The 22,153-nt window shown below is 42.9% G+C and overlaps 1 protein-coding gene across 15 annotated transcripts in view; it reads left to right on the plus strand.

Moving 5' to 3' along the window:
• The window catches only part of SORBS2 (sorbin and SH3 domain containing 2), a 403,972-nt gene that overhangs the window by 266,401 nt on the left and 115,418 nt on the right, over positions 1 to 22,153 (plus strand). For all 15 annotated transcript variants that reach the window (XM_068278687.1, XM_068278672.1, XM_068278679.1 and 12 more), the window contains one exon: positions 6,176 to 6,348. In XM_068278687.1, coding sequence (XP_068134788.1) covers positions 6,176 to 6,348 — 173 coding nt within the window. The remainder of the gene's footprint in view (positions 1 to 6,175; positions 6,349 to 22,153) is intronic.

Here is a 22,153-nt window from a genome sequence, read left to right on the forward strand (position 1 = left end):
ATTTTAAGTATTTATATAGCGCTGACCTATTACGCAGCGCTGTACAGAGTATAACTGCGCAGTTAGGATCAGAGCTCAAACAGTGAATAAAGATAATTCTTGCAAGTTCGCAATTGACTCAGATCTACAGAGTCAATGTAAAAGCTTCCACTAGAGTTCTTCTTCATGTACCGCCTGCAGGCAAAACAGGTTGATTCTCCCCATAACAGAGAGTTGCAGATTCAATAAGGTCCATATGGTAGTGTCAGCCCACCAGGGCAAATGAAGTCTTCATCTCCCCCTATACTAGCAACTCACCACAATAATGTATCATGACAAGGTCCACAATAGCAAGCAAGATGTGTATAGGACAGCCAGTATGATGTGCTAGCAAAGAGACTGAAGCGGCAGCTCAGAAGTGTGATATAACATGTATCAAAGAGGTCATGACATAGGGGCCAAAGTTCAAACGTGGTAGACAGCCATATTGTCTTTGTTGCAATGAGCACAATATATGCAGCTTAGTAGGCAAGCACTTGAAAGGCACATAGATCAGCAGGCCAGCTTATGTCAGGATAGCATAGCATAAAGTCACATCAACATCAGATTCATGCAGGAACAGCCAGGCTGTTATGGCTCAGTGAAAAGCAACTGTACTGTATCCTGAAAGGTCTTGATCTGGATAATTTGTGGTGAGTTTTGTCTGTTAGATAGGTATGGAGAGGTAGTGCTGAGGGGAGGAGAGCCGGAGATCCACTACAGAGATCTACCAATATTATAGACATTTAGAGGAAATATCTGTATGTTGAAATGGTATCATTTTACGTGGGGCTTTTGTTCTTTTTCAAACTCATGTAAAAACTAGAGCAAGCTGAATCTAATCGTTTTATGCACACTATATTTATTGTATGTCCTCCTGTCCTCCAGCATTACTAGTGCATATATACATTTCCTTGAGCCTCTGTGTGGGGAGCCACTAAGATATGCACAAGTAATGCTGGAAGACAGGTGAGAAAACTCCAGAAAATCCACAAAACATGCTCTGTTGGAAAGCGCAAGAGGGAAAGATGCCCTCAGGGGTTGTGCGATTTAGCCTGTGCTACATACATTTTTATATGAGTTTGATGTTTTTGAGATAAGCCACCTCCCTTTTTTCTACTTTTAGCTTATCAGCCCCTGGGCACCTCTTACCCATTTGTGCTTTTAACTTATTTTGCAATAAAGTTACATGTTTTATGAAGACGTGGTGCGGATCAAGTATGCTCTACTACATTGTCTACATGTCATTGGTACATGTGGTAGATCTGTGCACATGCCGTTTGTCCGTCTCATGAGTGCTGCTCCAACCCCCAACCTTTCAGATGGATGAATGACAACACGGCTTTACTAAGGCAGAGCTTACACAACAGTCGCTTCAGTGGCAAGGCTAACAGCGGCAATCCATGGGGGCAGTATACTGTAAATCACCAATTGGAAATCTCACCACCCATCACACCTTACTGCCCATGTTCAGTGTGAAGGAGAAGCGATTGTTCGTACCGGCAACAGCCACTGGTGACTTCCTGGTGGGGAACAGCATGCACGTGTGACAACAAAGTTGGCAAGTCATGGCTGCAACCATTCAAAAACGCTCAATCGCAGCTGCGGGAATTGACCACAACCAAATACTACAAAAGGTTCCCATTTTAATTCGTCTGGACTGAGAAAAGCACAATCACACCACAATTATTGAAAAACCTAGATTCTTGATCAAGGCATCGGTTGAAGTATAGGTTAAGGGAAAAAAAATCTTTTCATGGCCAAATAGTGCATGGCCAGTTTTAGTGCTGTTTTAGGAATGCTTCTTTAATGTTAACCAAGGTATTATATGTGTTCAAATTGGGATAGCCTTACTTGTGCATCTCATATGCAGGTGCTGCTTTACAGTTTTGTCCTAAAATGCGTTCAGAGGCATAATTACTGCCACCCGCAAGGATCGGGACTCAGGCCACAGTTTGAGCTGACTTCTGCATAGATGTGTCACTAGCCTACAGGAAACATTCTGTTAGTATGAAGGGGGGAGAAGGGCAGATGGTGCTGCAAATGACATAGCAGACGAAGTTAGCATGAGAAAAATTGGGCTCAGCCAAGATGATCTGCCAGTCCACATCTCTTGGAGATGCATCAGGGAGGATAGTGTCTATCATATACACACTAGATTCCCAACACAAGCGGCCCTGATCTGCCACCATGGCCCAGAAACATCTAGAATGTGTACAAGGCTGATAACAGACTCGTGTTCTACCAGCAGTTTTTAATGAAGCATAATTGCTTTGCTCCAGAGACTACATCATTTTGCAGCCTAAAACCTCTTGCAGTCCTACAAGGCATGTTGCCTTCAAGGATTGGTACCTGATCCATCAGGCAACATGGCTGGGCTGAGGCTGGTAGATGCATTGTTAGCCTGCAGGCTAGTCAACTGTTCTGTTGCTATGCAGAGGATGAAGTGGCATGAAAATGAGGTCATGTGACGGACAGAGTAATTGAAGTGAACAATGCTAACCGAGCGGTCGAGAGGAGTAATGGGTGATTGTACACACGCTGTATACTCTGCAGAGGCAGTCATTCTCAACCACCTCTGTCGAGTTTCATCTAACGTGTGTATGGGGCTTAAAGTGAACCTCCAGACTAAAAATGTACTCAGCAGCACTGGAAAGGCCTGGTGTTTCTTTAACTGTTTCACAGCATCAGAACTTTTTTTCTCTTATACAAGCCTCATTTTTAGCTGCACAGAAGAAAAACTGCCCGGGCATTTTTCCCCTAATGCCGTGCAATGCATGATGGGATTTCTGATGTTGTTGTTCTCGTTCTGCTGTTTTGGTGCAATTTTTTTTTTTTTTTTACATTTTGAATTTGACATTTGAAGCCTAGTGTGTGCAGCTGGGAGGGGTTATCAGGACACAGGATAGTTGGAACTGTCTCCTGCTCCCTGTCACCTCCTTTTAACCAAAAAGATGGCTGCCCCCATGACAAAGATGGCAGCCCCCATGAATCACAAACATTTGCCTGTTCTTTTAAAACGGGGTGGGTAAGAGATTATATTACCTATCTATTCTTATTAACATAACTAATGTAACTTAATGACAGTATGTTTGTTTAGGCAGTTCCCCTTTAAGATCACATCAGCGGTATTTAAAAAAAAAAAAATCCTAAAGGAAATACCAATATGTTGTGATCCGTTAAATCAGGAATTTATCTTAGTTATGTAGATGAGAACAACTGCTACTGTGGTATAGGCAGCCCATAGACATTATCTATTGAAGCTGTGCTAGATGGGTTTTTGTTGCTATAAAGCTACCAGTAATTAGTGACATAAAACTTGTAATTTGGAAGGAGAAGCAGCTGCAATCATGGAATGAGGAATAGTGTGGCTGAGTGTAGAGAGGTGTGCTGGATGCATTGTGAGTACATTCTCTGTGCTACAAGAGGAATGTGGCTTATTTCAATGTAACTACAAAGAAGTGACTCTGAAACAAAAGAGCCCTCTGATATTCTGCCAGAAGAAGACAACGGCCTACTGCAAGTGCCATTTCAGACACTTATTGTTCTTGATGGTGCTTTTCAATGGCCTCTGGGGCCCACCCTAATTTATATAACCTTTTCTATTCGTGAGCTGAAAAATGAAATGTTCTATTGTAGTGTAGGAGGATGTTGTGTGACTGCACAACGATAATGAATGATGGGAAATCTTTATTCTCTCCCTGTAATGTTTGGCAGGGAAGACTGTGTCATGGCTCTCATGGAACCGTAACACGAAATGCTGTTCTTAGCGGCTGTTGAGCTTGACTTCCCATGCCTGGGCACATGTTAGGGCTGTGCTAAGGGCCTGCAGGGGTTTAGGAAGGAAACTATGAAAGCATGGCCAAAAACAGGAGGAAATATAAGCCAAAGGATAAAGTAAAGAAGACAAAACTTAGGATATTTGGCCATATTTTTCATACTACCATATATGCATCTTGTGTTATTTTTGTTTTGTTCTGTGAGTTTTTTTAAAGCACACATGCATGCATAAAGCCCAGTGGACTATTTCACTCTAATTATTCATTATTAGCATCTCTCTGACCTTGGCTAAGATCAGAAACAGTCAAATTACTGCTGATGCCTCTTCTTATTTGCAAATGGCAGAGGTGCTGTCCTCAGTAGGGTCCTAGGAGCCACAGTGTCTAAATCATGCCCACCATCTATTGCTCCAGTGTTGAGTAGCTATGTCCCCGTCTGCACCTGAATTGAAAGGAGCATGGTAGCTCACACAGGGGTGTATGAGTAACAGCTGCAGTCACATGACTGATGTTATCAGCTACATTAAGGCACCTACAAGCTTTTATACAATTTTTTTTTATATCTTGCAAGACTAGCGGGAGTATGTAGGGGCAACTAGACTTAAATGTTTTGCTTGGACTGAGACTTTAACCCAAAGAGTGCTTTTATAGAGATTTTTTGATCACCAACCCTTTCCAGAGTTTTGAAAAGCACTTGGACAATTATATCCTAGGGGTATTTTACATCAGACAGAAATGTTTTTATTAAAATCTCAAAAGCGCTGCAGGTAGCATTTTTTGGAGTGATCGGGACTCAATACCAAGTATAGAAATGCAAAAATGCTGTGAAAATTACTTCAAAATGGTTTACAAAAAAAAAGCTATACCGGGTATAATATACAATAATACAATACAAAATTTTTAGCACTTTTTGGTGTAATATGGCCCTTAATAAGAGATGACACTTCCTGCTGTGCTACGGAGTGTAAGCACTTTTCCACAGACTGAATTTTTTTTGCCTCTGTTTATCTGTCAGTCTCATTCAAGTAGCAGGAGTTCAGTAGTGATGATGGGCAGATTCAACCAAGAGACTCTAGCTGATTGAATCTGATTATTAGATAGAGATCTGTCGGCTGCCCATACTCCGCAGGCCCATTTCCGATCAATTTCATGCTGAAATCGGTCCAGAATCGGCCTTGTGACTCCACATCTGCCGCCTTGCCAGCCCGACACTGCCCCCCATGTGTAATCTGCCCCCGGTGCCCAGTGCACTATACATTACCTGTCCACATCTGCCGGTGTCTCCTTGCTCCATACAGGCACCCCGCGTGGTTACCAGAGTGTGGCAACCACGTGGGCGCATGTATGGGCAAAGGACAGCACCCAGAGCCAGCGGAGCACAAATGGCGGACACGGACAGGTAATGTATAGTGCACCGGGGGAAGGGGGCACATTAGGGAGCAGAGTTGGGGGTTAAGTCACTCATCCCGATATCACTCGCCATTACCACTGCACACCTGCAAGTCAGCCCTATATCTTGCAGCATGTCTGACCGATTAATGCAACCAATTTTGCATAGTCTATTGGGCATGTACTTGGCATCCCCAATTTTTATCTGATTATAATAATTGGATAGTCGATAGTCTGCTGCCAAGCCGCCTGATGTATAGTCACCTTTAGACAGACAACTATGGACTCGGAGGGCCGCCAAACAATTTAGAAAAGGTAGAATTTTAGAAAAGTTAGTTATTTGTGTTCACTTCATGGATTACAGGTTTTCACTGACATACACCTGACTTAGGAATGACCCACTGATATAAGTGGTCCGAAAATGGGAAATTTGATTGTGTGGGAACAAGACTTTTTTTTTTTTTTTTTTTTGAGAATCTAGATTTTACAAAATTGAAAAAATTCACACTGGTAAAATGACATTTGTGTGTGGTACACAGAGGGCACAGGGGGACAGTGGTGGAACAAAAGGGGCACTGAATGCACGGGGGTAAACGCAGGTGACACAGAGGGGGACAATGGAGACACGGGGGCATAGAGGAGGCACAGGGGACAGAGATGGCACAGTGTTTTGACTTATGGACAGAATCAGGTTAAGAAAAAACTTACAGACTTTCTCGTTTGTTAACTGGGGACTACTTGTACTCCTCTGAGGACTCCTTTAAAGACTGATATTGTAGTGGTAATTGTGGTACGGTGGGGGGGGGGGGGGTGTTCTCTGTAGCTTGGAGAGGAGATTAATGCTATAATTATGTATTAACAGACAGATATTCCCTGTACATTCTAGTGCTCCTTGGCCTGCAGATGTAGAACTTCATATGTTATTCTTAAATGCCTGATTACTTTGCACCCTTCTTCATGAACCACTGACCTTGTTTTTGTCTTTGTAGACTTCACAGATTCCTATTCTCAGCAGTACCAATCAGATATTAGCCGGAGCAGCAGCACTATTCCAATCTGCAGGATCTCTGAGGAGGAGAAGAAAGTCACACTTATTAAAGCTCCACACTATGCAGGGATTGGACCGGTTGATGAGTCAGGAATACCAACAGCAGTTCGAACGGTAGGAAGAATATTTATGGATTTGTTACTGCTGCTTGCTGTGCAGAAGTTTTGTCCTTTCCAGAAAAGACTGTTTTATGAGGCCATGTGTTATTTTATAATACACAAACTTATTCTCTTTCTTATCCAAGGGGAGAAACTCAATTGTATTTTTCAATTAACACGGCCTACTAGAGAGGGAGAAGACCATAAAACATGTTTTCAGGGATTTTGTAAATCTCAGCAGCTGAAACAATCCAATCTTCGGTATCCATGTAGAGCCAAGCTTGTTTACATTGAAGGGATGCTTTACAAAAGGCCTCCTAAACACAAGCCTACATTCACTTCCAGTAAATACTGTCGGCTGTCGCAAGGATTGGATTGTCTGTTGGTCAAAAAGGAATTCTTCTGTCAACTGTAAAAGTTACTAACGGTAAATCAGAGGAGCTCACATTTTAAACGTTACCATAGTCATAGTCTAATGTCTCTACCATAGTCTAAGGTCTGTTAATGGGTGAAGCCATGTAGCCTCCCAGTATATGTGGGCGGCAACTGGAGTGCCCAGAGGAAACCAAACAAACTTAGTGAGAACATAGAAAAGCCATGCAGATAGTTTCTAGACCAAGATTCAAACTGCGTGCTATTATCAGTTGGGTACACAAATGTATGTGGTAGTACATATTGATTTGTTATGCACACATCACGCCTTGTGGATGTGCAAACTGCCAATCAATCTTATGTCACAGGAGCAGCCTATCTACTGGAAATTGCTTGATAAAAAAGAACAGTTGGAAGAAATAGCCATTCCATAAAATTACCAACCAAGAAATCAATCAAAAGGAATGATTGCCTGGAAGGTTGTCTGGAAATCTGACTGTGTGTATGAGGAAATTTAGAATAAAAACCTGTTTTGGTGTTATAAGTGCTCTACGCCTCATTTTGCAATATGTAAAGCAAACATCGCTTTCCTCCACTGCACATCTGCTTTCATGACTCACTCACACTTTTTTTTTTCCTGCCAAAAAAGCTTTTATTAATGCAAAGACCTAGATGAAAAAGATACATATAAAATGCTAGATACAGCTTTTCAAATGCATATCAATCATAACTGGTGTAGTAAGGTTAAAGCTGTGAAAATAAACCATATAAATAAAAATAGTAACAGCAAAGCTGTCATATAAAGCATGAGTAATACACAATGCAATGACATATAATTAAGTCAGACAGAATCGAGATGTATGTTAACAGATAAATGTCGGCATCCTTATGTAAATACCATAACTATAGCTATAACTCTCCTTCCCCCAATCACTTTAAAGGGGTATCGTCACCATAAAAATCAAATTTCAACAGCAACTGGTCTGAATGTATTAAGTGATAAAGATGCTAATCCTGCATTCAAAACTTTCAAAACTTTTTCTGCTGTTATGATTTGGAGTTATCACATACTTAAGGAGCAGTGGCCCTTTAGTCGGTGCCAAAGAATTGCATGCTGGGGGTTCTTTTTATCTATAATCTATTCCTCCTCTTCCCTTTATTTCCCTGCCAGCTTCTTATCTGAAACCTAATCCCCTACTCACTTGTGTTTACAAGCAAGGCTGAGGCGACTCAGCGATTGGAGGAGACAAGAAAAAAAGTAAAGGGCAGAAATGACATCACGAGTTAGCCTTAACTGTGGGCAAAAGACATGGCCCCCACCAGGAACAGAATTCTGTTTCAATATTGTTTATTGATCATATGAAAGCTTACACAAATTTGAAAGAACAACAGTACAAACATATGAGCGCTTATCCAGTGTAGTAGTACACTCTATAAATCTAATCATTTACAATGAATCATTTAAAAAGCATAGTACAAAGAGCTAGTTATCGATTCTATTAGATTGTTAAGCGTCTCTGGAGTGCAATCGCTTATTTTAATTATCTAGCATTTTTGCCAGGTTATGTAGTTTTGTACAATAACTTTATTAACTAAGTAACTGGTGGTGACTGTCGAGTGCAGAGGTTCAGTATAGACATACTGTGTTGATATCTAGACATGTCTTACGCTGTCACTTCATGTCTTCTTTTAGACATGTTTCTAACATCTGCACCATAATGTTCGTCGTCTTTCCACCTTTCAACCGTAGCTACTTTAAGAGATAGGAACTGGAATGATAGATAGGTGTTTTCCGTGTCAGTGTTTTCCGTGTCTTCCGTGTCGGTGAGCCCGCCCACCAGGTGTACCATAGATAAAGTATAAAGTATGCTCCACTCGTGCGCTTTATCCAATATTTTTGCCAGTTGTGTTTGTGCTATTGTGAAGGGGGGTCTGATGTCCGTGCCGGGGGTGTCTGATTCCCGGGGATTGTTAGATTGGGGTTGCAGTACTGGGAGACCTTAATCTAGCCCAAGGCTCCTTTCTGAATGTGTTGCTTCCATGTGGCGCAGCCACTTATCCCATATGAGGTGGTATTTATCCATGGTGTATTGTGTGCTATGGATTAGCTCTTCCAGTTTTTGTATTCTACCTACTTTTTGCATCCAGCTTTGGATAGAGGGGATGGTTTTTTGTTTCCACAGTGCTGGGATCTGTGATCTAGCTGCATTAATCAGGTGTGGTAGTATAGAATTTTTATATTCTTTATGGCTAATGTGGTAGTTGTGAAGCAGGAACACATCTGGTTCGAATGGGATAGGGAAGCCATATATTTTTTGAGTGAGGTCGTGAATGTTCACCCAATATGTTTTAAGGGATGGGCAGTGCCAAGTGATGTGTAGAAAGGAACCATCCTTGTTGCCACATCTCCAGCATTGATTTGGGGTATCGGGGGCATATCTATGTATAATTTCAGGTGTTTTGTACCATAGCGATTGGAATTTAAAGCTCTGTTCTTGGGCCCAGGCGTTTCTGGAGGATTTATGTGTGTTTAATGCTATGGATTCCCATTGTTCTGAGGAGATATTTTTGTTTAATGCATGGTTCCATCTTTTCTGGTACTGTAGCAGCTCATCCGAGCTGTAATTGTTCAGCAAAGAGTAGGCCCATGCAAGTGTATGTCTTGGTTCTTTTACAGAGAGGATCTTTTCCTCAAACACTGTGGTGGATTGGCTTAGCATGTTTTTGGTTTTTAGTGAGTTTATGTAATGCCTTATTTGAAAGTATTGCCATTTTGGTATATTTTGTGGGTATGTGAAGTCCTTGATTTGCATGTATGGTAGTACCTCCCCTTTGTTCATGAAGTCTATAATTCTAGGAGATGCGGTTTTTTTCCATCCCGTGAGGAAGTTTTTTTCCAGGCCGGGTGGGAAGTCCTTGTTTTTTAGCAAGGGTGTTAGTAAGCTTCCTTTCCCTAAAAGTTTGTATTTTTTGTTACAGGTTAGGAACGTTTTCAGAGTTGGGGCCACTAATGGGTGATGGGATATGGTTTTAGAATGTTGTGACGCAAGGTCCCACAGTAAATTTTGAATGATCGGAATTTGAGGTTGAACGCTGGCGTTCTCTATTTGGACCCAATCCTTCCCTGATTTGAAGTCGGCCCATCCTAGTACCCTTACCAATTGGGATGCCCAATAATATTTTGATAGATCTGGAAGGCCCAGACCCCCGGCAGCCTTGGCTCTCGTAAGTATCTCAAATCTTAGTCTGGGTTTTTGCTTATTCCAGATAAATTGTGTGAGTTTCCGTTGAATGCCCTTTAAGTATGATTGGGGTAGCGAAATTGGAAGGTTTTGGAATAGGTAGAGGAACCTGGGTAGGATATTCATTTTTACTATTGACATCTTGCCAAACCATGAGATTCCCTGCATTTTCCCCCATGATGTTAGATCAGCTGTGATGTTTGTTTCTAGGGAGGTATAGTTTAAAGCGAAAATTCTTTGCAGATCCGCTGGGATTCTAATTCCTAGGTAAGTAATGTCAGATGATTCCCACCTTAGGGGGAAGGAACTTTGACATTGCTGGAGAGTGATTTGGGTTAATGAAATATTCAGGGCGCTGGATTTTGTAAAATTTATCTTTAGGTTAGATATTAATCCAAAGTCTTCTAGGCATTGAATCAAGTTTGGCATGGATGTCAGTGGTTGTGTGATAAAGAATAGCATGTCATCCGCAAAAGCGGCTATTTTGTGCTCTTTGTTTTGTATTGTCACCCCTTTTATATTAGGGTTTTGTCTTATTTGGTTTAAAAAAGGCTCCAGTGTCAGAATGTATATGATAGGGGATAACGGGCAGCCCTGTCTCGTTCCATTGGAGAGGGAAAAGATGTCCGATAGCAAAAAGTTTGCTTTGATACGTGCTGTGGGTCGGGAGTACAAAAGGTTGATCCAATTAATCATGCTAGACCCGAAGTTTAGGTGCTTAATTGTCTCAGAAATGTAGTCCCACGCCACCCTATCGAAGGCTTTTTCGGCGTCCGTGGAGATAAAGCATCCCTCCACGGCTCGCCTTGTAAGCCAATTGTGAATATTGATTGCTTTGGTAGTGTTGTCTTTTCCCTCCCTTCCTGGAACAAAACCTGCTTGATCCTGCTCGATTAAGCTTGGGAGTAAAGGGGAGATTCTGTTGGCGATTATTTTTGCGAAAATTTTTAAATCATTATTGAGAAGGGAAATGGGTCTGTAACTGGCGCAGTTAGTTGGGTCTTTGCCTGGTTTGTGGAGGATTTTGATGTGAGCTTCTAGAAGCTGTGGGGATGGGGTGGGGTTAGGGCCTACGGAATTAAAAGCTGCCAGAAAGGGGTCTACTAGAGTGGGTGCAAAAGTTTTGTAGTATATATCTGTCAGACCATCTGGTCCTGGGCTTTTGCCCACTTTCAGCTTGTTGACAGTTGATAGAAATTCTTCCTTGGATATTGGACTGTCTAATTTTTCAGTTATACTCCTGTCTAAGGGGCTGGGGCCAAATTTCGTTAAAAAGCTTTGAATTTTGTTTAATCTGGATTTTAGCTGTTGAGGTGATAAAGTCTTATCTCCTATATTATATAAGCCTTCATAATATTGTCTGAAGGTTTCTAATATGTTTTTGGAAATTGTGTGTTTTTTCCCTGCTTTATCTATAATGGCATCTATTTGTTGTTGAGCTTGTTTTTTTTAAATTCTTCTTGCTAGAAAGGCACCTGCTTTATTGGACCATTCATATATTGCTTTTTCCGCCCTGAGGATTCGCTTTTTTGCCGCTAGGTGCAATACATTTTTAGTTTCTTCTCTCGTGTTATTAAGCTCTGTGAGTATTTCTTTGGCGTGTTTCTGTTTGTGTTTTCTTTCTAGCTTTTGGAGTGTCAGTAGTAGAGAGTTTAGCTTCGCTTCTTTTTTTTTTTTATTTTCTTTTCCCAGTCTTATAAATTCTCCTCTTACTACAGGTTTGTGTGCCTCCCAAGTCAGGAGAGGAGGGCTTTCAGGTTTATCATTATGTTTTAAGTAGTCTAGGATGGAGTCTTTTATCCTGTTAACATCGTTTTGGGACTCTAGCAAGTCAGGGTTAAGCCTCCAGATGAATTGGTTTAATCTAACTGTTGGGAACTGCATCGTCAAATGGACTGGTGCGTGGTCTGAAATTACCCGTTGCCCGATGTCAGTTTCAATCGCCCACTCCAGGTCTGCTTGAGTTAGAAGTATGTAGTCAATTCTGGAGTATTTGGAGTGGGGATCTGAATAGTGTGTATAATCTTTGGTTTGTGGGTGTTGGAGTCTCCAAACATCCATCAGTCTCAATGAAAGTAGGTTCTGTTTGATGTTTTTGAGAGACTTGAAAGGGATTGAGGATTTCCCAGTGGAGGAATCGATGTTAGGGTTTAATGGAATGTTTAGGTCTCCCCCCACAATTATCATGCCCTGTGCAAAGTCATGTAATAGGTTAGTGATTTTGTTCATGAAAGCTTCTTGTTTTTCATTTGGGGCATATATTGCTGCGATAGTGACTGCCCTGTTGCCTGAGTTCCCCTTAATAAACAAATACCTTCCCTCTGGGTCCCTTTTGCATTCTGTAATGGTGATGGTGCAGTTTTTGTGTAATAAAATTGAAACCCCTTTGTTTTTCCCTTCTTTTGAGGGGGCATGATAGCAATTAGTGAAGTTTCTATCCCTTAGGAAAGGGATTTTATTTTCTTTAAAGTGGGTTTCCTGTAGGATAGCTATTGATGTTTTTTGTTTCTGTAGTAGCCTAAGAATAGTCGAGCGTTTCTCCGGTGTGTTAAGACCGTTTATGTTCCATGAGGTTACTTTCCATTTCACCTGTCTCCCCTCAGTGTTTCCATTTTCCTGTGTAGATCTCATTGTCGCCTTTCACTGATAGGCAAGCGCTTGCAATTTTGCTGTAAACAGTTGTGTTGGGTGCGCAGAGTGGGCTATGTAGTTGGCTCCTGCTGTGCGAGCCCACCGACACGGGATATAGCCACCTTTAAGTAAAACCTTCTAGGTGGATATTGAGTTGGTTCCCCTTTGAGAGGTAGTTTGGTGCAGGCCTAATAGGCCCTCACCCAAGTACCCTCTCAAAATCAAATGGGGAAGTTACCAGAGAGCCCTGAATCAAGGATCTCTGATGTGGGGTAGTGGTATGTTGCGCTATCTATATATTCAATAAGAAGAACGTTAAGTTAGCTATAAGAACAAAAACTATTGGACCCTAATTGGATCAAAAAGTGTGGGAACAATTATAGAGAAAGTCTTTTCTGGGTATGTCTTCCTGGGGGCGACAAGCTAGCGGTATACGGCAATAGTAGATATTTATATCCGCCCCTCAGGGCTGGTGGCAGATAGGACCCAGAGGGCCAGTGTTGACCCTTTAGTATGTTCCTTATAGGTATATCCACCATTTTAAAGGCAGGCAGAGGAAACAAGTAGCACAACTAGGATGTTTTTCTCTTGTTACTATGGGATTAATCTATATGGACCGGTTGAGAGGGTCAATATATAGCATTTTCAAAATCATGCAGCTGATGTTATTTCACTCATCAAATCATTTTTTAAGTCTTAATCTTATCAGTAAGCGAATTCAGGTTAGAGCATGCATGCGTAAGGGGGGAGAGATATGGTTAGCTATAGGTTGCGGAAATGTTAGTTCTTGAGTTAGTGCTTATTTAGCAGAGTGGTAGCAAGTAGAGTTTGCTAAATCCCTAAAGAAGCAGGAATGTTTATGCCTTGTTGGTCAGGGAGGTTAGCGGTTGCTTATGGGTTAGCATCCTGGGGAACGCTATCTATAGGGTGGGTTAGAGGGATCCCTCATGTCCCATTATTATGTTTTGTTGCCCTCATTAAAAGCTATCTCTTCCCTCTTGTATTGTAGGCTCCTACGGAGCTTGCCATCAAGTGATTGACTCTCCCAGAGTGGGGCCATTATTTCGTTGTCCCTCCTTTGTGTCCCTGTAAGCATATAGGGGCAAGCGACAGTTACAGTTCTCCCCTAAGGGAGCGAGCTTTTATGCCCGACATGCATATCTTGCGTAGTTAGTGTGCATGGCAGCCGGGTCCGTTGTTTTGGGTGGCCCTATTGTTGCAGCCGGGATACTTTGAGGTGGGGGTGTTTGCTGCTGTGCGGAGTGATAGTTGTTCATGCTGATGTTTCATCCCCATGATAGTTCGTGCTGGTTGTTTGTTTCCGTGTTTTTATAAAGTCCGCCTTGGTGGTATCACAGTAAATGCAGTCCGTTCATACAGCTGCAGACTAAGTGGGTAACTTGCAAAGCTGGAGTCTGTCTAGGTGGTGTCTTCCTCCTCTGAGCCTGAAAAGCTTGCAGCATTGCTTCGTGGAGACCCCCCGTCCTGTTGTCTGCGAGAAGGGGATTTATTAGCAGGGTCGCGCTCTGTTGCAATGGCGCTAGATTCTTGTAGCTGGTACTCTTCGTACCAGTTAGGCAGAGCTACTTTGGGTAGACCAAGGATCTTTAAGAAACCCGGCAGGTCTTGCGGTGTTCTCAGGGTCGCTATTCTGCCTTTGTGTAGGACAGTAAGTGCAAAGGGAAAGCGCCACCGATATTGGAAGCCTTTGTCCTGCAGTAGTTTCGTCAGCGGTTTTAGCGCCCTGCGATTTGTGAGGGTGATAAGGGAAAGATCCTGATATAGGGAAATGGCTGTCCCATTGAAGATAATTTCATCTTGAGCTCTGGCCGCTTTCATTATCTCTTCTTTCAATTGGAACGAGGCCAGGCAGCACACTACATCCCTCGGGGGGTCGTTCTCTGAGCCCCGTGGCTTGAGGGCTCTGTGGGCTCTAACGAGTTCTATGGGAGTGTCTTTTGGCCGGTCTAGGAGCTCGTTGAAAATCGCATTGAGGGCTTCTGTGAGAGATTCTGATGCCACCGATTCTGGTAGGCCCTTCACCCTTATTCCTTTTGCGATGCTGCGCTCACATGTAGTTGAATCTTCATACAGTTGTATCACTCATGTACTATGGCCGCCAGCCACAGACAGCAGTTATACACTTCTCAACCCGTGCAAGTTTCCTCAGGCTTACACACCACCACCAACATACGTGGCCTCTCACCTTCTGCTTTGCTGCCCAAGTTAAAGACAGCAACTGCACTTAAACACCCAACGGAACTCTCGCTGTCAGCCTCGAATAGATGTTTCCATGGAAGCAGGAGTCTCACATCAGCCTAATAACTGAGAAGCTCCACATAGTGTAAAACCATTCGCTTTAATAAAATGTTTAAAAGTAGTGCACTCACAATTTTCCAATAGAAACAAGCACCCTTATATTCGATCTTCTTCCCCTATTATCTAAGTCTTCTAAGTGCCTACTGTGGTCTATCAGCCTGCGATTATGGGTTGTTGTTGCTTTGTGTAGCCATTTTAGTTTTGTGTCCCTCTTCCTTCCCGCTTGCTCTGTCTGTCAGCCTCATGTTAATGGCCGCTACCTCTTCTTTCACCTCCGATATGGCCGTTTTTATGAAGGATTTTATGTCGTCTGCCAGTGCCCTCATATCCGCCATGGTAGGGATGTCAGTTTTAGGGTTTGGTTTGGTAGTAGGGGGTCTCTTACTTGTATTAGGGGAGTCCTCTGAGGGGGCGGGAGAAGAGGCCTCTGTATCGCTTCGCGTCGGCGCCATCTTGTCCGCGTTGTTCTGTCTCCGAGCTTGCTGTGTTCTGAATAACTCAGGGACCGTCTTTCCTGCCGGAGTAAAGTTGTCCCTCTGAGACTTGTTGTTGGTCTTAATGCGGGTCTGCATGCCCAGGTAAGGTTTTTGTGACATATAACTCTCGTCCCACTCGATTAAAGTAGCACTGGGTCCGGAGCTCTGTTCTCAAGCGTCCATCATCTCTGCGTGCTAGGCCACGCCCCCCCCAGGAACAGAATTCTCATCATTTACTATATAACATTCACTGAAATCAAAACTTGGACAGTATAATACATGTGTTATGTAAGTAGATCAAGTATTGATCTACTTACATATGTGTTTTTTTTCCCTGGCATAGTATGGCTGATCCTACTGCTTTAAAATCAGACCATGTTACAACAATAAGCCCAACTCAACCAATGTGTAGCAGCTGGCCTCAGTATAGGAAAATTATGTTACTTAAAGGAGTCATCAGGGCAAATCAAGTAAAATGAGTGGTACTTACCGGGGGCTTCCTCCAGCCCCAAGCTCCCAGGATCTCCCTCGCCACAGCTCTGCCCGCAGCCGTTTGCCGGAGCTCCGACCCGGTCCCCGGCGATGACGTCAGAGCGACCTGGAGGCGCAGTAGTTCTGTGCCTGCGCAGTCCGCTCTGCCCCACAGGGCGGTGATTGACAGCGCCGATCGCGCAGGCGCAGTACAGAGCGACCTCCAGGTCGCTCTGACGTCATCGCCGGGGACCGGGTCGGAGCTCCGGTGAATGGCTGCGGGCAGAGCTGCGGCGAGGGAGGTCCTGGGAGCTTGGGGCTGGAGGAAGCCCCCGGTAAGTACCACTCATTTTACTTGATTTGCCCTGATGACTCCTTTAAGATCATGCAGTAACTATCCAGATGTGACTTTATATGTGGAGGCCTGATGAAGGGTCTATCCCGTAAAAACAAGTTGATGTCGCCTCAATACAGTACTTACAATTGCAGTAATCTTGATGTTAATCACTGCTGTATGTTTGCCAGCCTCGGCTATGGAATATGCCCCTTGAAGGATACATTTTTATGAATATTTTGCACGACTTTTGTCTTCAATAAAGACTTTTTGTATATTTGCATATAAACTTTTTGAGTTTCTTCAATATCTTTTATACATAACCTTGTATTGGTATAAAGTTTATGTGGGTGTTGTGACACACCTTTAAGAATATTGTCCCTCATATCTCCCTCTATGTAGAATATCTCAGTCTGGGAAAATACAGTATTTTTATATACATCGGTCTCTTGGAAATCTACCCACACTGCCCAAGTAAATACACATTTGTGTATGGTATTGTGTTGTGCATGCCTGATTTCCTCCAACACAATAATCCCTAAAACACTGTCCAGTCTCATCTACTGGCAGTATATCCTGAATATGGATTAGTCCTACAAAGGGACTAGGATCATCGACCCAAAACAGACATATTCAAAAACCCAAGAACAAGTAGTCCCTCTCTTTCATATAATATGAATGAACTCATGTCCACAACTATAGAAGGGTCTTAGAATTAGTATTTTATTTCAACAACAATCAGAATTAAAAACAATAACAAAATGGATCCCCAAGCCCATAACCATCCATATAGTCATCAAAAATTCATAATAAATCTGCCCTGCTCTGACGTTCTCAAAAACAGCAACACATTTCTCCAATAATGTGTGTCCCACCAACAATCGTTAATAATAACAATAATAAGGTGGGTCACTGGGTCAATATTGATGCTGATCAGAGAACCATAAGCAATACATTTTTATATAACATTACGTATATTAGCTTTCAAGTAATAATCCAGATGTGGGATATGATCTGTTCCCACATCTGGATAGTTACTTGAAAGCTAATATACGTAATGTTATAAAAACGTATTGCTTATTGTTCTCTGATCAGCATCAGTATTGACCCAGTGACCCATCTAATTATTGTTATGAACGATTGTTGGTGGGACACACATTATTGGAGCAATGTGTTGCTGTTTTTGAGAAAGTCAGAGCAGGGCAGATTTATTATGAATATTTGATGACTATATGGATGGTTATGGGCTTGGGGATTTATTTTATTTTTAATTCTGATTGTTGTTGAAATAAAATACTAATTCTAAGACACCTCTATAGTTGTGGACATGAGTTCATTCATATTATATGAAGGAGAGGGACGACTTGTTCTTGGGTTTTTGAATATGCCTGATCTCCTCCATCTTATAAATCTTATTTACGTTGAGAAACCACTCCCTCAGAGTGGGTCTTTGCATTGTTTGCAATTTCCTAGGCACTACAAATTTTGCTGCATTCAAAACGTAATGTTTTCCTGAACGGTAAGTTACTGACCACAGGAGATGCTCCCAGAGTTCCAATAGTGGAATAGGCAAGTGCCTGCTGCCAAAATAAGCACCCTGGATCCCTATAGCTGGGATTTTGCATGGTTGTATATGGCAAAATAATGTCCTCACCTGATCAATATGCAATAAATATCTTACTTGAGATATTGATTGGATTTGGTCTAGTTTTTTAAGCTTTTGTTAGATTCAGTGCTTAAAAGTTTTCAGTTACATAAAAGAACATTTGAAAACAATCCCAAGTATTCCCTGTGTGTCAAATTGTTTATTTTCACTGTAGAGAGCCATAGAAGCTTGCTTATCTCTTGTCATTGGCAAAGGAAAGGATCTCCCTATGCTTGCGTCTTCACTCTGCTTCCCTCCCTCTGCTGAATAGACACATCGCCCTTGCAGAAGTTGAGCCACTTCAGCAGAAAAGGAGGAGGTCAAGGTGAAGATTTTTGCATATGTGGATGACAAGAGATAAGCAAGCTGCTAATATTCTCTGCCATAAAAAAATAACAATTTTATACACAGGGAATACTTGGGAATTCTTTCATATGTTATTTTATGTAACTAAGTAGCTACTGACATTTAAGTTTTGGGAGTATAATGCCACTTTAAGAATCAAACATCTTTGCTGTATTATTTCAGTGCTTGGGTGTTTATAGTATGTATTGGTAAATACAATGTCTTTTTCGAGAGTCCCCAGTGGGGCTGGTAAAAGTATTGCAGGTTCTACTGAAAATGCAGCTCTTTTATGACTAGTTGCCATTTCTATTACTGAAGTCAATACCTGTCGGGTTATTCTTCTGGGGTTGAAATTCAATTCTCCAAATCCCGGGGATCACTTTTATCTTATTAGAATTCCACAGACTGGGGGGCATGTCCGCCGGAGGAGAGAGATGGACGCTAGATCCCCTTGCTCTGACTTCTAACCATTGCCAACGCGACTACTCAGCGATGCCAGGCCAGCAAACTCACCCACCTGTAGATGAATCCTCGGAGATGGACACGGAGACAATGAGGAAGAGGAAGATGGGCTCATCAGTCCCCCGCAAACTAACTGAATTCTTCTCCGCGGCCCACACCCGTAAGACCAGCAGCGCTCCCCAACATGGCGCCGAGCGTGTGGAGGGGCGGATCTCCGATCGCTCTCCGAGCACAGCCAGCGAAAACACCATGGAGGCACAGTCCACTCCACTCCGCTCCATCAGGACGACCGAAACAGCTCCGGCACCACCACTCCGGACTCCGCTTCCCCGGACTCCCGAAGCCCGCTGAAATCTAAACCAAGACTCGCACAGTCTAACGCCGAGGACACCCAGGTAGGCCCTGCACTCTCCCACACTGCCTCACCCCCGACAGGCATTGAGACCTTCCCAGTCACTGACGCTATCCTCACACAAAGCAACATGAAGGAGATGCTAATCATGCTGAAAAGATCCCTTATGGCTGAGATCACTACTTCCCTCCAGAGATCCCTGGACGAGCTAGGTGACAGGGTGGCCCACACTGAACAACATCTGGAAGACCTAACGACTGAGCATAATAAAACGGTAGACACCATAACAGACCAGAGCTCAGACATAAGTTGGCTCAAAACTAAACTAGCAGATGCAGAAGATAGGAACCGCCGATGCAATTTAAAATTCCGCGGCATCAGCGAACAGATTCTACCTAACAATATCAAACCTTACCTAACTGACCTGATCCAAGCCACCCTGCCTAATCTGAAGGACTACCAACTAATGATAGACAGAGCCCACAGGCTCCCCAGACCACCCTCCATCCCAAACACCACACCAAGGGACATAATCGCAAAATTTCTGTGCTACACTACCAAAGAAGACCTACTAGAATCAGTCAGGAAAAACGGATCACTACCTGATCCCTACAAGAACATTCAAATCTATCCTGACCTATCACAGGCCACCCTCTCCCTCAGAAGAAACCTGCAGCCTATTACAAAACCCTTGCGGAGCAACAACATACCATATAAGTGGGGATACCCCACCAAACTCCTTATCTCCAGGGCTGGGACTACCCACGTGATTAAATCCACAGAAGAGGGCCTGAAACTACTAAAATCTTGGGGTCTTAACCCCACGGCTACCAATAAGCAGGTCAGCCCCAGACCCTCAGCGCAAAAACTACCCATAGAATGGCATCAACCACACCAGGTATGAAGTCACGACACCTACCACCACCTACTCTAACCTAGAGTATGCTTGCTCAAGCCCCTCAGGAAAGAACTGGATTCACCACTGCTAATTCCATGTTCTTCTACATGTTCACTGTTACGTCTGTTCTGACTCTACCAAGTTCTACTTGCCCATATACCCTTCCCCTGTTATTTGTCGCTACCCCTCTTGGTACACAGATGATCTTACTGTCTAACCCTCCTCACAGAATCCTGACTCCTAAGCAACTCCCCACAGCTACAACAGTTCCCTATGAAACTTAAGCTCCTATCCATTAATACCCATGGCCTTAACTCTCCACAAAAAAGATCCTTTCTTTGGTCCGAAGCTATAAGATCAAATGCAGACATAATAATGGCACAAGAATCACACTTCGCTGATGGCAAAGTCCCAACCTTTACTCACAAAGCCTTCTCTAACACTTTAATGAGCAACTTCAGGAAAAAGAAGAGAGGAGTTTTGATCTCCTTCCATAACAGACTCTCGCCCACTATAGACAAAGTATTAAGAGACCCGCAAGGCCGCTACTTAATAGTGATCTGCAAAATTTTAGGCATTCAATATACCTTATCCTGCATTTATGCCCCCAACTTAGCACAAATCCCCTTTCTCAAGAAGACACTAAAGCTTATTAACGAACACAAACAAGGATTCTTAATCATAGGAGGAGACTTCAACATATGCATAACTACCTCTATGGACTCAACCTACAAGGGCCCCCGCAAAGCCCCTTCTCTACAATCCTGGATCCACAAAGAACAACTCTTTGACCCCTGGAGGGCCATCCATGGGAACGAACGGGACTTCTCCTTCTACTCCCACATTCACAAAACGTACAGCAGAATAGACTATTTCCTCATGGACTCTCCTACGTTACAAATGGCATCGGACTGCACTATAGGCCCCATCTCCTGGACTGACCACGCCCCGATCTTGCTAACCATTGACCCCCCCCCCAGCAACTCCCCAACTCCAAACCCTGGAAACTGAATAATTCCCTTCTTTCTCACCCACAAAACATCCAATACTTACAAGACCACATCAAGGAATTCTTCACTATCAATGATAACGGTGCTACCAACCCCACCACAATTTGGAATGCCCATAAAGCATACACCAGAGGCCTGCTCATAAGACTGGGAGCAATACTTAAAAAAACTAACCAAACTCGAATTACCAACTTATTAAACCAGATCAAAATTTTAGAAACAGCAGATGCTGCTAATCCCTCCCATAAAAACCAACTAACTCTATTCTCTCTGAGACAAGACCTCAGGCTTGTACTCCTATCTAAATATGAATGGCATGTTAACCAATCTAAGTCACTTTTCTATTCACAAAAAAACAAAGCAAGTAAACTACTAGCACAGCAAATTAAAAATAAACAAATTAAGAGAACAGTTCAAGCTATTATACACCCGAACGACAACACCCTAGTTACAAATCCCAAACTTATTGCAGACGCCTTCAGCGACTATTACAGCTCCCTTTACAACTTAAATAAAGATCCTAAAACCTTCCAACCCACCCAACAATCTATCAATGCCTTTTTAGAACCCTTAGCATTACCTAAAATCTCCGAATCACAATTAGCATCACTCAATGCCCCTTTTACCACCTCCGAAATCTTAGCAGTCCTAAAACAACTCAAAAATGCAAAAGCGCCAGGCCCAGATGGCTACACAAATGAATATTACAAATCTTTTAGTACCATCCTAGCTCCCAGACTGATGAGCATGTTTAACCACATTATAGAAACAGATGCACCCCCTGAAGAATTCCTTCGAGCCACAATTTCTGTTATCCCCAAACAAGGGAAAAACCCCACCTCCACGACCAGCTACCGCCCAATCTCCCTTCTCAACTCAGACACTAAGATCTATGCCAAGTTAATTGCCAACAGGCTAATCCATATACTACCTAACCTCATAGGCCTCGACCAAGTCGGCTTTGTTAAAGGCCGACAAGCAACCGACGGCACAAGAAGAATGATCAACCTGATGAAGATTGCAGAAGCTGGAAAGGTGCCTTCTCTGTATCTCACCCTAGATGCAGAGAAGGCATTTGACAGGGTCCACTGGGGTTTTCTAAGGAGTGTATTATCTAAATTTGGCCTATCAGGCAGAATCACAGACGCAATTATGACCTTATACAGAAAGCCCTCAGCCTCAGTTATTCACGCGGGCTACTACTCCAAACCATTCCAAATAACAAATGGCACACGCCAGGGCTGCCCGTTATCTCCACTCATAT

This window comes from Hyperolius riggenbachi, chromosome 1 (genome assembly GCF_040937935.1).
Source record: "Hyperolius riggenbachi isolate aHypRig1 chromosome 1, aHypRig1.pri, whole genome shotgun sequence".
Taxonomy (NCBI): Eukaryota; Metazoa; Chordata; class Amphibia; order Anura; family Hyperoliidae; genus Hyperolius; species Hyperolius riggenbachi.